Source organism: Archocentrus centrarchus, chromosome 20, assembly GCF_007364275.1.
Source record: "Archocentrus centrarchus isolate MPI-CPG fArcCen1 chromosome 20, fArcCen1, whole genome shotgun sequence".
Lineage (NCBI taxonomy): Eukaryota > Metazoa > Chordata > Actinopteri > Cichliformes > Cichlidae > Archocentrus > Archocentrus centrarchus.
This window is the reverse complement of record NC_044365.1, coordinates 4,147,549-4,164,336: the sequence shown is the minus strand read 5'-3', so window position 1 is coordinate 4,164,336 and position 16,788 is coordinate 4,147,549. Positions and strand designations below refer to the sequence as shown.

Sequence of the window (16,788 nt, the reverse complement as noted above, 5' to 3'; positions counted from 1 at the left end):
CATGAGGTAGGTCATGTCTGTTACTGTCGCAGTATGAGTTCTGAGTGGCAAGGGTAGGCTCAGGTTCACTCTTTGTGTTTACAACACCAGCTGACATTAGTTTGGAAACAATTGACTCACCAATTTGTGCCCCTAACTGTCCAACCATGTCTGTGAGGTGATGGAGGGCATCAACATCGCTGCGGGGTGTGGAAGTAGGAGGATTCTCCCCCATCAACCCATCAATAGAGGTACAAGCCTGGCTCTGACCTAGCCCTGATTCTGTGCAACCATCATATGAGAGCTTTGAATGTCCCACAGCCCCACTGTCAGCAGGATCGCTGAACCATACACCCCTACCTTTAGGTAACTTAGGAGTAGCAAACCTATCCATTGCTAACACACTGGCTACCATTAACTACCAACTGTACCACAGGTGTATTCACAAATAGAAAGAGAAAAAAAAAAAAACAAAACAAAAAAACAAAGCAGAACAAGCATCCAAACAGGAGCAAAAGTTAAAAAAAAAAAAATCACACACTATGAACCCCTTTTTTTTTTTTTTTTTTTTTTGTTTTTTCACTCAATGATTGCAAAAGAATAGCGTTGTAACTCAGAGTCTATTATTAACCTGACCACAAAAGGATCTTGAAACGTCGATCTGGCCAGCTGCACAGCATCCACGGTGAAAAGCGTCGAGCTGATCTGTAGATCCAAAGGGTCACGGCACCAGTGTAACGGGTCTGTTCCGTGATCGTATAGGTTGCAGAAGAAGACAGCTCACTCATGTGACTTGAGATATTTATTTTCTGCAGAAGAGATTAAAACCACATTAATCCACTTCTGTCTGCCTTTTTCCATGCACTCTGCTCCCTCAGCAGCGCAGAACAACACTGGACGGCGAACTAGTGGTCATGTTCGCGCAAAAAAGATCGACAAGAAAAACATCTATAAAAGTTATAACAGTGGTCTAAACAGCCCAGAAATGCCTCACAACATACAAATAAACAATGGTAAACAACATGTGCCAGAGGTTTCTGCATACATAGCTACTTTCATGAAGAAAACAATGATAAATCACAGCAGCAAATTTTCCCGCGACTTACCCTCAGCAGCGCAGAACAACACTGTGAGGGGAAGGGGGAGGGGGGAAGCTACACACGCTAGGGAGGGCTAAGGAAGCCCAGGAGACACAAACGAGGCAGAGTGCAGGAAGGCATTACCCACAAGCTAAATCAATAAAACAATGACAAATTAAAAACAGCCCAGTGAGATAAAATTCACAAATACTCAACATAACATGAATTAGAAATAATAATTAATGAAGTTCATTTTTAACTCTGTTACACTAGCAAGGGGGAAAAAAAAAGTGCAAGGAGAGCCTCCTGGTCCTACACGTTAGCGAGCATATAAAATATCTTAGTCTTGCTTTATAATCGCTCTCATTTAAACTACTAACAGCATCGGCACACATGAACAAACTTAGCAACTTAGACAGCTACTATATTATACATGTGCGACACGGCTAGCAAGCTAATATGCTATCCGCGATTAGCATCTCCATTTTAACACACTGCATCTGACAGAAACAGTTCAATACAACTCTCAAAGGAATATTTACCTTCGGATGTTTCAAAGTCCTTAACACAGAATGGCAAACTCTGCATTCACCACGATGAAAGGCGCTTATACTCCGATACGATCAGTGGTCAACACACGTTTGATGTACGTCTGTGGCATCTCTACCTCTCGCGCACCTGCCCTCTACTAGGTCAACTTCACATCCCGCCCCACAATCCCTTGATTGGTTACATAGGTCACAAACAACCAATACAAATAAACACAAGTCAAGACTGACATTCTGATGCTCAGGGAGGATGTACACAACACAAAATGCGTGAAAGTGCAGAGAAACAAATTAAAGTGACATACTGCTTTATTAACAAACAAAATGATTTGGTCCACTATTGTTTTAACACAACTCACTTATGAACTTTATAAAAACTGTACATGAACTATTAGTTATTTGAACATTTTAAAACTATTTACTCATGCCCATAATCATTATGGACTGGGCTACATACATAACAAGAAAATATACTAATTAGGATTCAAATTATAAACCTGCACAATATGCTCATTATCTTCTTACATCACTTATAAACAGTTCAAAGAGATAATAAGTAGCAAGCTACATCCTAAATGCCAAAGTAACTCCAGTAGCTCCGATAAAGAAGATAATTAACGGCTACATACATGACTATGGCGCCTGCCGTTAGCCTCTCTCCACATTCGCTATGTAAACATGCAACATCTTACACGGAATTAGCTAATTACCACTGAACTCAGTTATTAATAATTCGAAGCTAACAAATAACACCAACTCTTAAACGTTATTTACTTACGGTTAGCTGCACGCACACACAAAGCTCTCTTGAGCAGCTTAAACAACTTAAAACTACTGAAAAGTCCGGTTTTGCTCGCTCACAGTGCTCCTGCACACCATCGCTGTCCTGTGCTGCCGCTCTGGTAAGTCCCGGAATTCTGAAGCGCCAATTGGTCGATGCTTTGAGTGCTCAATAAGAGTAGAAAAGCAGTATATAATAACTAGTCCATTTACTTTTAGATGATTGTTTTATGGTATTTTTATGGTACCTGTTTTAAACGTTTTAATTTTTAATTTTCTTATGTTATTTATTGTTCTTAATGTTTTATTTATTTATTTTTATTTTATTATTTTTTTTTAATTTATTTATATATTTTTTATTTTTATTTAGTATAGTCCTTGGGGTTACAGATCTTGTACAGCACTTTGGTCAACGTCGTTGTTTTAAATGTGCTTTATAAATAAACTTGACTTGACTTGACTTGACTTACCATCCCTGTGTGTGCATGTGGAAGTTCACTAAAGGTACTCTAGCTTCTTGGGATTTAAAGCTGTGTATGTTAGGTTAACTTTTGAGAATATGCTGGGTGTAACCTGCATGGTATCTATCTGTTTTTAAACTGCTCTACATGTGTGCATCTAAACAATAAAATATAAAAGTGTGCAGTGTCTCTGTCCAGGTTGGATGAGCTTTTTTTTTCTTCTGCACCTCTGCGGAGACGGTCGCACTTTTCTTCTCTTCCAGCCCTTCCTTTTTCCCCTGCTTTGCTGCTTTAGAGCCTCTCTTCACACAACTTCCAAACTGGAATTTATAGTTATGGATCTGGTCAGCTGGTCTCTCAGCGCTATTTTTTTTATCAAATTTTTCGCTGTGACGAGATTGGGGGAAGGAGAACCCTATTCCCTCCTATCCAATTGACATTCCAGCTGGCTACTTTATGGAGTCCTGTGTGGGTGGAAGATGATGTGCCTGGCTGTATTGTCGATGGAGGACATTCACATTTGGCTTATTGACACTGGGATTTCTCCGAATTGGACCTGGAGATACCTGGCTTGTCATTACAATTTTGGAAGTATAGGCAGCTGTTAGGCCTTGGTAAGGCTGCTTATGACGGGAATTGTAGGAAGGTACAGACTCAACTCAGACTCTGTATATCTGGAGCTGATTCGGAGGGGTAAGATCTTGGAGATGTATGTATCTGTTTCTGCATGGCGAAGGAATAAACCAAGAGGATTCAGATAATTGGATTATTTCACCACTGAGAGGTGCCAGAAAGACTGAAGGCTGTCAACAAATTAATCAGTACAGTCTGTACCAAAACAAGTCGTAGAATCAGGAATATGGCTCCCTGGCTGCCTTGGACTGCCGCTTATCTCAGTTTTTCTCCTGGACGTTTGTAAACAAATCCCCCCCCCCCCCCCCCCCCCCCCCCCCCCGCTGTCCTGTCTTCTTCTGACCTGTGTTGGACTGAACTCTACATCTTATCAAAACTGTTAGCTGAGGAGGGAGTTTGAGTCAGCCCCACAGTAGCCTGACCATCCACCCCCCCGCCTCCACTGGCCCCCTCCATCCCTGCCCTCCCCACCCTAGTGCTCTCATGCTTTATGCCATGTGCTTCTTGCACTATCGCAGAGGTTTGTGTAACCTCATGCTGTGTATGTGTGTATGTATACAAGGTATAAGATGTTTTTTTTTCCTCACTCATCCTTATATGTTTTCGCTATTGTTTCAGTCTTTGTAATGGCAGCGCCTCCAGAAGGGGGACAGCATGGCCACAGTTCACCTATCTCCCCATGTTTGTTCTATTTGTCTTCTTGATGGGTGTTCTAGAAAGTAATTTCATTCTACGGGGAAACACTGTTTCTATACTGTGCATATGACAGTAAAGCTTGACTTGACCTCAAGAATCAAACCTCTCACATGAATGAATATGATGTACATATATGTGGAAAAGAAAAGAGAAACAAAACATGCAATGTTAGCACAGTGCCAGAAACGCAGAGCTGTGAATACTCTCTGACAATGAAGTAATTAATTGGCATCTGTAACTGATATGACCAAAAGATGTGAATTCTAAAAGAACCAATAAAGTTTGAAGCATTTTATCAAAGCAAGCCAAACATTTAAAAATATTTCCATTACCAGTTTTTGATACAATCATTATTAATGTTATCAATTAAAACAAAAAAAACTGAACTTTAAACTGAAACCACAAATTAAAACCCTGTCTAAAACATTTTAGCTAAATATTTATTTTCTTAAGATTTTAGACCTCATTCCCACTTTTTAGAAACTGTTCTATGAGGCCGGTTGTATGCATCACTTACTGTTCATAAGAATAAAAACAAAAAGAAACTAAAACTAAACAATGGGTCAGATCCAGTTGGACGAGGTCTGGAATTAATGACCACATTATGTTCTGGCAAGAGGTGAGAAAGAAACAAAAAGCAAAATACTTGTTTGCACTCCGCCATTGTGTGAAGAAAACACGTGCACAGGTTTGTTGCTTTTTGGAATACCTTTTGAATGAAGAAACCTGAGTATTAAACATCTGAAAGCTGATATGTCTTTAAGTTTTCATTGTAGAGCATAAACACAGAAGAGCTGAGATTCAAATACTGTGAGGCAGAAATTATAAGTTCATAACCTTTACTGCAGCGTGAGCTTTGTATTGACGTTTTTGTCCATTTGGACTCACTGATTCTTTGTTCTATTGTAAAAGTGAGACCAAATATGACATTAAAATAACATTAAAAAAACTGAACAAAGCCACTCTGGAAAATAAAAATAAAATAAATAGGTATATCGGGTATAATCGGTATATAAAAATGAAGATGGGCGAGTGTTGCACTTGCTGAATAAATACTGGATATTGCACATAATAGGGTATATTGTTCAGTTTGAATAATATCATATTGCACAGAGATGTGGGTATTGGACAGTATTACACAGATGTGAGTTTGATGCACATGAAATGCTACGATCTTGTATAAGCGCTTTGAGTGCTCATACTGAGTAGAAAAGGGCTATATAAGAACTAGTCCATTTACCATTTACCATCTAAAAATACATTCCACAGAAATACATGCTGGCTATCCAATTGTTACACAATTAACACTTTTTATGATGTAACAAAATATACACAGTGACAAAACTGAGCAGATTTTATGTTAAAACTTTAGAGGGTTTGAACAGGTCCACAGTCTGTATCCTTCAAACTCTGATGTTATGTCATTTGAAGAGCCGGGGCATATGTTCCTTCTGAATGGAAAACATTTTTAAAAATCAACTAAACAATTTAAAAGTTTTAAATTGCATTTAAAATAGAATAAAGGAAACTGTGTGACATTCAGAGATACCTGAGCTTAAAGGATTGTAGCATAAAAAAGCTGAGAAGGAGAAAGAATGTCTGTATCTGATTATGTGCACTGTGTAACATATAGATCTGATATACTGTTAAGATGAATTATCATTTGTTGTAAATCATGCAGGTCAGATTTGATAAATATCCAACTACTTTTACATTTACTTTAACAGAAATGAGGGTTCATTTACTCAGCTATGCATACCAGTCAAAGTGCCCATCAGTTACAGTAAATCTCTTCAGTTTTTTCCCATTCAAACCAGTTTTCCTTATTGTTCTCTGACATAGCGTGCATGCCACTAACGTTGGAAGTACTGTGACCTGCTTTGTATATAAAGATGCTGCAGGTAGATGTGAGCAGCATCTGCAGGGACAGAGTCAGGTTTGGAGAATCATGGGATCCACACTGAGACTCCTGCTTCAGCTGCTCCTGCTCTCACTGGTGTCTGCTTCTCATTACTTTGGAGGAACCACGACCTTCACCTACAAAGGAAAAAACCCTGATGGATCATTTAAGGTGTGATACACAACTTTGAATTATGTTTAATATTAATAATAATTAGTCAATCTGTTCTCCCTCCTATTTGATAGGATATATATATATATATATATATATATATATAATAGGGGTGGGACTTTAACGCGTTAATTTCGATTAATTAATTATGGGGAAAATAGCAAATTAAAATTTTTAACGCATTTTAATCGCACTTTGCACCGTGGAACGTTTCTCGTTGCACGAGTTCCCGGCATACAGATTATATGGACGCACAATGTCCAAATTCAGCGACCGCATCCTGCGAAGGACCCGGCCCACTTTTTTCGCAGCCCACGAAGACCGCAAAGGCCGGAAGTGAGCGGCTAGCCTTCATATCAACGTCACCTGCCGTCACCTCTGCGTAGCTCATGTCGCCTAGCAACCGTGAGTGTGAAGCACAGCTGTGTAAATATATATATATATATATATATATATATATATATATATATATAATACACACATTTGGTACCTCTCAATACATTAGACACACTCATTCACATGAAAGGATGAGTGTGCCCAAATTCTTAACTGGTACTGTGTATATCCACTATATGTCAATTAGATTATTGTTATGGATTTCATTTCTTTTATGCTCTGCAGGCTGCTCTGATTATTCTCACAAAATAAATAGAAATAAATCGCAATTGTTGCTTCTCAATTCATCCAAACGTCAAACACAGTGAAAAACGGACCCATTTTAGCATTTATAAATTAGTCAATGTTACATCTCCTCAAAGGAAAGGATTTTTTTCTTAAGTATTGAATTCAAGTAATGTCAAAAGTGTGTTGCCAGATTTATGTTCATTGAAACCAGATGAATATTTTTGCAGTTTTTCCTCATAACATGGAACATTTAACCAAAATAACTGGTCAGGATTCCCAGTGAGTTTATATGAATTATGAGTGTGTGTTCAATAGAATTCTAAATGTTGAATCATGAACTGCCCATTTCTGTAACACAAATAAACAACAAATGATTCACAAAATGTGTTTTTATCAAAGAGAGGAGACATGATGGGAAAGATTTATTTTACATAACTGAAATAAGGTTTTATTTAGGGACTCAGATCTCTGAACTAAGATGTTTAAACTATATTTTCCAAAGGTGGACATTCGGGACAGAGACACATATGACAGCTGTTCCGACTCCCTCTACTGGTATTGTTCCAGCAGCAACTGTGGCTATTCCTCCAGAGTTCAGAGAAAAACACTGGACAGCAGCACCAGTGCTCCGATGTACAACAGACAATGGTGTGAAGCTGAGACCGTTACCACACGGGTTGTCTGGGGCAACAAACCTTTTCAAATGTGGTGGGCATTTCATTTTTTTATTTGAAGTATTTGAAGTACTGTTGATGCCTAATATTTATGTGCAATGATTGATTATACATATTGTTTGAAGGCATCTCATTCATTAAATCTGTTGAGGATTCTGCTCATCATAAAAGAGCTTTCAGGTGCATTGCTCTAAGTTTTATTTCCAAACATACCAGGGCAAGTAGCTGCTGCTGGATCCCCACAGTTTACTATGGTTGGAGCCAATCATGGAGATTGAGCACTCTTGTTGATCTGGGAGAAAGATCTGACACTAAACAACCAAACAGATCACCAGAAATTGCCATCCTTCCTTTCCTAAGGTAAGCTTCCTGAAATTTGATTAAAACTGTTAAGCTCTAACCTGAAATCTGCAGGATTTCAAAAAATTCTTCTGTGGCGAATCCTGCATCACTCAGAACCACATTTAGTTTTCTCAAGTCTAATAACCAAACTGTATCCATCCATCCATCCATTTTTTCCTACTTATCCTGCCGGGGCAGCAGCCTAACCAGAGTAGCCCAGACCTCCCTCTCCCCAGCTCATCAGGGGAGGCCCCAAGATGTTCCCAAGCCAGCTGAGAGATGTAATCTCTGCAGCCTGTCCTGGATCTGCCCAGGGCCTCCTTTCAGAGGGATATGCCCAAAATACCCCACCAAGAGCAGAGTTATTATAGTTAATGAAAACAAAAGATATAGAGAAAAACTGAAATTGAAACACATATTTTAACTGAAATAATTAAAACATTAATTAAAAGGAAAAAGTGAAAACTGAAACTTTATTGTGATTTTACAAAACTAACTGAAACCAAACTGAAATTATAGATAAAATGTGATTCAATTTTGTGTTTGCCATTTATTTAAAAGCCCTGTGGATTGAAATGAAATCACTTTTTCTGCTCTCGCTGGTTTAGCTGGGAGTGTCTCACCATGTGTTTGCTCACCACGCTGCAGAGTTGGTAAAGTGAAAGGAAAAATGTCCCGGCATTTTTTTCTTTCTGTTGGCACCGCAGATAAAACACCAGCACGTGACCATTAGGTAATGCCACTCACACAAGACTAAATGTCAGGTAGTTGCACAACTAAGTCCCACAAAGACCCAGTGCAGACTCGAATTAGTGAGTATCTAACCAAATTAGCTGTCTGAGCAGCAACGACAGACAAGCAGCTTCACCATGCAGCAGAGTGACAACAATAATGGACTGTTTTCACCAAAAAACAACTGATGGCTACTTAATCCACAGGAACACTGAGCCAGAGGATGTGCTGATAAATGTGTTATTGAGAATGAGATGTCCACACCACTGTGTGACAGACAGAAATACAAAAACACACCTGCTTGAAAAGCTGTATTTGAGCTTTGAGGGGCGGGTCCAAGTCTCCTCTTTAGGCTGTACTCAGCTGGGCAGCACAGCCTCTGCCTGGCCACCAGATGCTCTCCCATGAGCTCCCTCCCTAGGCCTTGCTCCAGGTCGGGTCCTGCTAACCCTATCCCAGGCAGGGTAATACCTTAGTTCCCTTAGTGTATCTTCCATAGGGGTCACTGGTCACAATAATAATCAATAACTGAACTTTATTTTTAATTTGCAATGTGTCTGATTATGAATGTCAACTCTACCAGTAACTGGATATTTACTTTTTGCATTTCTTGGCATTTGGCAGTTTCTTAGGGTGTAAATGTCCAGATGCAGATGTTATTTGTTCTACTTATTTGATTAGTGTTCATCAGCAACACAATGCTTAAACATGCTCGTGTCTGAGACATTTTGTTAATGTTTCTATTGAAGAGTTCCTCAGAACTGCCCGCGGACATACAGGCTGATGTCCTTTGATCCTGATGGGGACAAAGTCAGATGCAGATATGGAAATCCAGGAAGTCAGGAGTGCTACGGATGTTTCCAACATCCAGGCTTCCACTTGGACCAGGTTAGTTTATTTTCTTATACACTGTTACTGACTTGTGCTTTTCCTCTTTTAACTACAAATGTTCACATTGTTAGGACTCCTGCACACTACACTACCAAAACACTAATGCCGACCCCAGCGTTCGTTCATTTGAGATAGTGGTGGAGGATTTCCCACGAGGACACATCAGTCTGAACTACACAGACGGTTCCCGATCCTACAGGTCTCCACTGTCTGCAAGGAGGAGGAAACGAGAGGCCGGATTTCCATGGTACACAGAAACTATAACTGCAGGGTGGTGGGATCCATGGGATCCAGAGACTACAACGACACTCAGCCCCACTACCACAGAGGAGACTACAACTACAGGGTGGTGGGATCCATGGGATCCAGAAACTACAACTACACCCAGCCCCACTACCACAGAGGAGACTACAACGACACTCAGCACCACTACCACAGAGGAGACTACAACTACACTCAGCACCACTACCACAGAGGAGACTACAACGACACTCAGCCCCACTACCGCAGAGGAGACTACAACTACACTCAGCCCCACTACCACAGAGGAGACTACAACGACACTCAGCCCCACTACCACAGAGGAGACTACAACTACACTCAGCCCCACTACCACAGAGGAGACTACAACGACACTCAGCACCACTACTGCAGAAGAAACTACAACGACACTCAGCACCACTACTGCAGAAGAAACTACAACTACACCCAGAACCACTACCACAGAAGTGACTACAACTATCCCATGGTGGTGGACTACCAGAATACCTTTGCAGGCCACCACTTCTCCCCTCAGTAAATTACCTTTGCAGTTCTCTTTTCTTGGTAAGGAAGATTTTTCTCATGATGCAATGACACTTCAAACTGCAGCCTGCACTGTCCTCAGCAGCAGCGTCTCCAGCATGTCGCTGCTTTATTTTAATGTTCAGTACACATGAATATAGCCACTGTTTTAGGATTTACTCCTATGAATGAATTTGGGGTAGAAACAGCTAATCACGACAGACTTTTAACATTCAGTTACTACATTTTACAATTTTTAAGAATTTTAAGTTTGTTTTTGTTTGTTTGGGTTGGGGGGGGGGGTCCAAAGAAATTATTAAATTTAGGGACACTTGATCCTTAGTTTATCTTTAAAATGTGATATTAGGGAGCACTTGTTTGCACTTGGATGGGCATTCTTTAGTGAGCCAAGAATCAACGTCCCCTTTGTAACTTTCCTATTTTACTTTACTCCAGTGGATCCGCCGGTTCCTTCATGCCAGGAGGGGCTGTATTTGCCAATGTTTGTGCACCCAACACCTGCAAATGGAGAACAGATTCATGCAGAGGTCAACAAAGAGGTTGAGATCAGAATCAAAGCACAGGCATCATATGCAGCGTGAGTGAGGCAAAGATGAATGAGGCCTGATGGCAGCTAAGCATCACTATCACATCATCAGAGAGAAAGATCAGATCAGTACTAATGAAGAAATCTTTGTTGTTTCTTTGTGCTTTTTTCTCACAGAATACAAGACATCATCATCAGCGGGCCAATGAATATGACTAAGCACAGAACCACACATGATGAGTTTGTCCTGCGGTGGACTCCACTCTCAAGCGACCTGGGAGATTATTTCCCAGTCTGCTTTGCTGTTGAATCAGCCACAGGGTTAGCTTTGGTTTAAGTTCTTTAATAACAGAAATAGTTTGAAAGAGAAAATCCACATTTGAAATCTTTCTGGCTTTTACAGGTCAGCAGCAACCAGTTCTCTGGGCTATACCCACTCTCATTCCCATTTTGCCACCCCAACCTCACAGTAAGTGGCTCTTTATTGCTTATGTTGTGTCCACATCTGAGAAGGTTAAATAAATGTGTAATAAACAACGACACTATTCACAAAATAAATCATCCCATTGTTTTCTCAGGTCAGGCGTCTATCAGTCTGAGATGAGGTGTGTTGTCTTGCAAGTTGGGAAGAAAGAAAGTGAGTCAAACTAGAACGCAATTTTTCTCCTATATCTCCTACATTGTCTCCTACAGTAATTACAGAAAATTAAATTTTGAACCATTATAGTCAACAAAATGCTGTATTTTAATAGTGATTTTTTAAAAATAATAGACCTTTTCACATAAGATTTTAACAGTGGAAAAGAAGAGGGGCTTCTCTTTATTTTAACGACACCTTAATCCTGCAATAAAAATTTTCACCAGTAGACAGCAGAAAGACATCAACACAAAAATCTTATATATGCAATCAGTTGGAAATCATAAGTGTGCCAAATATACATTTTCTCTTTCCCCACCCACCCCAAACTGTGGTAGATGCTTTCCCTCCCTGAGCCTGGTTCTGCTACAGCTTTCTTCCTGTTAAAAGGGAGTTCTTCCTTCCCACTGCTGATAAATGTAACCAATATTAATGTAATTCATCACATCAAGTACAACCTCAATTACCTAAAACTTAAGATTTTGTCTATGATGTACATAAAAACAGTCGCCTCAGGACACTTTTTATTGTAAGGATCAAACAATAATTACAGACTAAACCCTAACAGTGAAAACAACCCCCTATGAATAAGCATTTGGCGACAGTGGGAAGGAAAAACTCCTTTTTAACTGACAGATACCTCGAGCAGAACCAGGCTCAGGGAGGGGCAGTCATCTGCTGTGACGAGTTGAGGTGAGGGGATACAGGAAACACTGCTCTTTACAGCTTCTTAGACATATGTTGCTGTCTTCAGGTTTAAAATGGGATCATTTTCATAAAATGGTACAATTCCTCTAGTCAAAAATTTGATATTTTTTCTATGCTTTATTTTGAATAATTTATGAGATTTGCAAATCACTACATTCTGTTTTTATTTAGTGCCCCAACTATTTCTGTGGAATTAATTACCACATATTTCTGGCAGCATTTGGTTTTAGTGTAAAATGTGTTTTTTGTGTTTGTCTCAGTTAAAACCAATGTGATCTGCACTGAGTCTACAATGAGAATAGAGGTTGAAAAATCATCCTTCAATGGACTCCATGAGAATCATCTGCGCCTCAGTGAATCCAGCAACACCCTCTGCAGCCTCGAGAGCTACTCCAACAGCACTCACATCATTGGTGTCATCCCTCTCAATGCCTGTGGCACTCAGATCGAGGTACCCAGAGCTCACTCACACACTGCTATTCTGTTTGTGGTTTTCACATATCAGAGTGAGGACTGAAAAAGTAATATTTCACTCTGCAGGAAGATGCAGAAAATCTCATTTTCAAGAATGAAATCACCACAGTGGATGACAGCAGAGATCTGATCACCAGGAAGCATCACCTTGAAGTCGAGTTCTACTGTCAGTATCCCAAAAAGGGAAATGTGTCTCTGGGCTTCACAGCACACAGGAAGAGCGTGGAAGTGTGGGACAAAGGCTTTGGCAAGTTCACCTACCAGTTTGAGTTCTACCCCAACAACCAGTTCCAAAACATGATTGATCCAAATTCATACCCTCTGGAGTATGATGTGGGGCAGAAGATTTACATGGAGATAGATGCTTCCACTACGGTCAGTGACACCGAGATATTTGTGGAGTCCTGCAGAGCCTCACCATATGACAACCCCAACTACCACCCAATCTACTCCATCATTGAAGACGGGTAGGCATGAAAACATGTTTTCTATCTGCACTTTCATAGTTTATCGATCCATAATGAATGTGTCAATGGACCTGAATTGTCCCTTCCTCTTGAGTGTTTCACCTTTCAGATGATTATCTGCTCTCGTCTCTAATAAACTCAGATATCCAAAATGACATCATGATTTAGAAGTCAAAATATTGTAAAAAAAAAAAAAAAAATAGTAGGATCAAATATTTTTTATATTATTATCTGTGACCAATATGGAGAAGGTCTTTAGTTCCATTCTGTTGTGATGAACAAAAGATCTCATCACAATTTTTCTTCAAAAGTTTTCTGGATCCTACCTGAGAAGTAAAGTATGATTGATAGTGAAAAATAAATTCTCACCCTTTAAGGTCATCCTCCCCTAAAACCAATTATTTTCAGACTGGCTGCTCCTCACAAACAAATGATCCTTCCCTCACTGGCAGACCAGGGTATCTCAGCTGACCATATTAGGCATATCCCCGAACTTAAGCTCACAGGCACATCTGTTGCCTCATCACTGAAAAATTGGCCATGCTTAACATGAAAAGCCATCCCTCGGATAATATATAAACCAGAATCCTGGTTTCCATCTCTCTTTCTAATTAAATGTTTAAAATTAAATGCTGGTGGATGTTGCAGTAACCGTGCATTCCCGCTGCCTCTACAGCAGCTTTGATTACAAGCCATGGAGTTACAGCACGCATGTTTCCTGTCTTTGTGTTCTTCTCTGATTAGATGTCCAGTGGACCCAACTGTGATGGTCCATGCCACTGACAACAAGAGGCAGTTTCGATTCTGCATTGAGGCCTTCAAGTTCATCGGCTTGCACGATCAGGTAAAGAATGTCTTTAATCTTTGTGAGTATACTTTTAAATTCCATTTATTGAAGATTTCCAGGTCAATATTTATAATTTTGGGTTTGTTTGTTAATGGATTTCACCACTGTAACATTATGAATGTGACAGAACACCAGTATCCTATCCCCTTGAGAGAATTTTTCTTACTTTACTTACTATTTAAAATCCACTGTGGTGGCGAACAGAGGCAAAATTATTTTTAAAAATGTCATTATCCAGAAACACCTGAACCTGACTGCATACATTTTTATACATATTAGAGCGCTCAGATGTTTTATATCCATGCAAATGCTTTTTGGTTTAATGGGATGTGGAACCAAAGGTTTATTGCAGTTCTGCTCTTTTTCCACTAGAGGCGGTTATTGTTTGCTTGCTGGTATACTGACAGTGTGTCCTGTTTCTTTCAGGTATACATCAGCTGTTCAGTAATCATGTGTAAGGCTGGAGACCCCAACACCAGGTGCTCACAGGGATGCATCAACTCCACATCAAATGATCACCACCACGTCAGAAAGAGGGATGCTGCCATCCAGACTGCACAGCACTTCATTTCCCAGGGTCCCCTGCGCTTGAAGCGGTCAGCAGACATCAGCAGCACTGCAGGTATGGAAACAGAAAGTGCTTCCTTAATAATACAGCTTCTTTGTTCAAGCTCTGAGAACAATGCTGAACTACAAATGTTCTTTACAGGGAACAACCTGAACCTGAACCTGAACCTGGTCTTCATCGCTGGATGTCTCCTTGTTGCTGTTGGTATGATCTGTGGTGTGGCCATGTACAGGTCCAAAATGTCAAAAGTCAAGTACCAGCCTTTGCCCTCATGTGAAAGTTAAGACGGCAGTGTAATACCAGCTCCTACATTACATTTGAATCGATTTTGATCATCGTGCTCTCAGGTTTTTGGTGTTAATGGACCTTCTAATTTGTGCATTTAAATGAATCAATTTCAAAGTAAATTCAAATCAGTTGAATTCAGTTTTATTTCTATAGGCCAAACAGCAGCCACCTTGTGTGCTTTATATTGTAGGGTATGGTTGGGAAAATTTTACAGTGTGTTTGTATTTGTAAGCTTTAAGGTGGGAGAGAAATGTCATCACTGCAACTAGAAAACAAGATTTCAGATGATGAGCTATTGAATGATTTTCAGTCATGGAGCTTTACAGTGGATTTTATTATAACAGTGTGACTCAAAAGAAGTGTGATTTTTGATGTGATCTCCTCTTTCCTCATAATCACTGCAAAGACCTCATGTCTTCAAATAAATTTGTAAGGCCCACATTTAATCAGTTATTAATCATTTTTGTTATCGATCAATAAAAACACTCTTGCATGTTAAAGTGCTTTTCTTTTATGTTCTTCTGTTTCTTCACAATCTAAATTAATATCTCAAATCTTTAAAAGAAGGTTTTGTCAAGCCAAAAATTGATCTGTGGACATCCTGCTGTTGTGCTCAACTCGATTATTTTGTAGTGAAGTGTAACCCACTCCTGGGTACAACTTTAGTTAATATACACTGTGTGCACAATTATAAGGCAGTTGAGTATTTTGACCATATCTTTAGTCATATTTTAGTCATATTTTCTAACTCCAAGCTGGATAAACTGGAATGCATTATGGGTTTAAGTATAGCAGGTGTTCTGTGTATCTGTGTAATGGTGTGGCCTAAGGAGGTCAACACCCCCATATATCAAGGTGTGCATAATTATTAGGCAGCTTTTATCTTTGGGCTAAATGGGCCAAAAAAGAGATTTAAATTACTCCGAAAAGTCAGAAATTACCAAAAGTCTTTCAGAGGGATGCGGCACTCTTGAAATTGCTAAGATATTGGGGTGTGATCAGAGAAGCACCAAACGTTTTGTTGCAAATAGTCAACAAGGTCACAAATAATGAGTTGAGAAAAAAAAAAGACGCAAATTAACCACTAAGGATTTAAGAATAATGAAGCGTGAAGCTGACAGGAAACATTATCTTCCAGTTCTGTCATATTCCAGAACTACAACCTACCTGGAGTATCTAGAAGTTGTTCAGTGCTCAGAGACATGGCCAAGGTAAGGTAGGCTGAAACCCGACCACCACTGAACAGGACACATAAGCTGAAGCTTCTAGACTGATCCAAGAAATGTTTGAAGACAGATTTTTCAAAGTTTTTATGGACTGATGAAATGAGAGTGACTCTCGGAAGACCAGATGGATGGGGCTCGTGGCTGGATGACTAAGAAGCATAGAGCTTCACTTTGAGTTAGACTCCAGCAAGGTGGAGGTGAGGTATGGGCTGGTATTATTAAAGATGAGCTGGGTGAATCTTTTCAGGTTGAAGATGGGCTCAAACTCAACTCCAAAGCGTACTGCCAGTTTTTAGAAGACACTTTCTTTAAGCAGTGGTTCAGGAAGAAGTCTGCATCTTTCAAAAAGACAATGATTTTTATGCAGGACAACGCTCCATCACATGCATCCAAGTACTCCTCTGCATGGCTAGCTAGTAAAGGTGTTAAAGATCAAAAACTTGGCTCCCTTCTTCGTCAGACCTGAACCCAACTGAGAACTTGTGGGCAATTCTTAAACAGGAGATTTAAAAGAGTACACCTCTCTGAACAGTGTCTGGGGGGATTTCGTTGTTGCTGCAGAAAAAGTTGATCATCAACAAATCAAGAAAGTGACAGAGTCCATGACTTATGACTGTTATTGAAAAGAAGGGTAGCTATATTGGTCACTGATTTTCTTTTTTTATATCTCAGAAAAGTTTATTGGAATGTTTTGAGTTTTTTTTAATATAATTCTCACTTGAACAGATTAAAA

General features: G+C 39.7%; 1 protein-coding gene and 1 long non-coding RNA gene across 2 annotated transcripts; both read left to right on the top strand.

Moving 5' to 3' along the window:
- The first annotated feature begins 7,443 nt into the window (after positions 1 to 7,443).
- On the top strand, positions 7,444 to 9,392 carry LOC115799355 (uncharacterized). The gene is made up of 3 exons (XR_004021556.1): positions 7,444 to 7,579; positions 7,762 to 7,905; positions 9,369 to 9,392. It is a non-coding gene; the product is annotated as an uncharacterized LOC115799355 (long non-coding RNA).
- An 864-nt stretch (positions 9,393 to 10,256) lies between these two features.
- LOC115799335 (ZP domain-containing protein-like) lies at positions 10,257 to 14,825 on the top strand. The gene is made up of 10 exons (XM_030756443.1): positions 10,257 to 10,335; positions 10,750 to 10,891; positions 11,018 to 11,161; positions 11,244 to 11,309; positions 11,419 to 11,477; positions 12,446 to 12,636; positions 12,726 to 13,126; positions 13,871 to 13,970; positions 14,400 to 14,595; positions 14,683 to 14,825. Exons 2-10 carry the CDS (start codon positions 10,794 to 10,796, stop codon positions 14,823 to 14,825), a joined length of 1,398 nt encoding a protein of 465 aa, XP_030612303.1. The 5' UTR covers positions 10,257 to 10,335; positions 10,750 to 10,793.
- Positions 14,826 to 16,788: the final 1,963 nt, after the last annotated feature.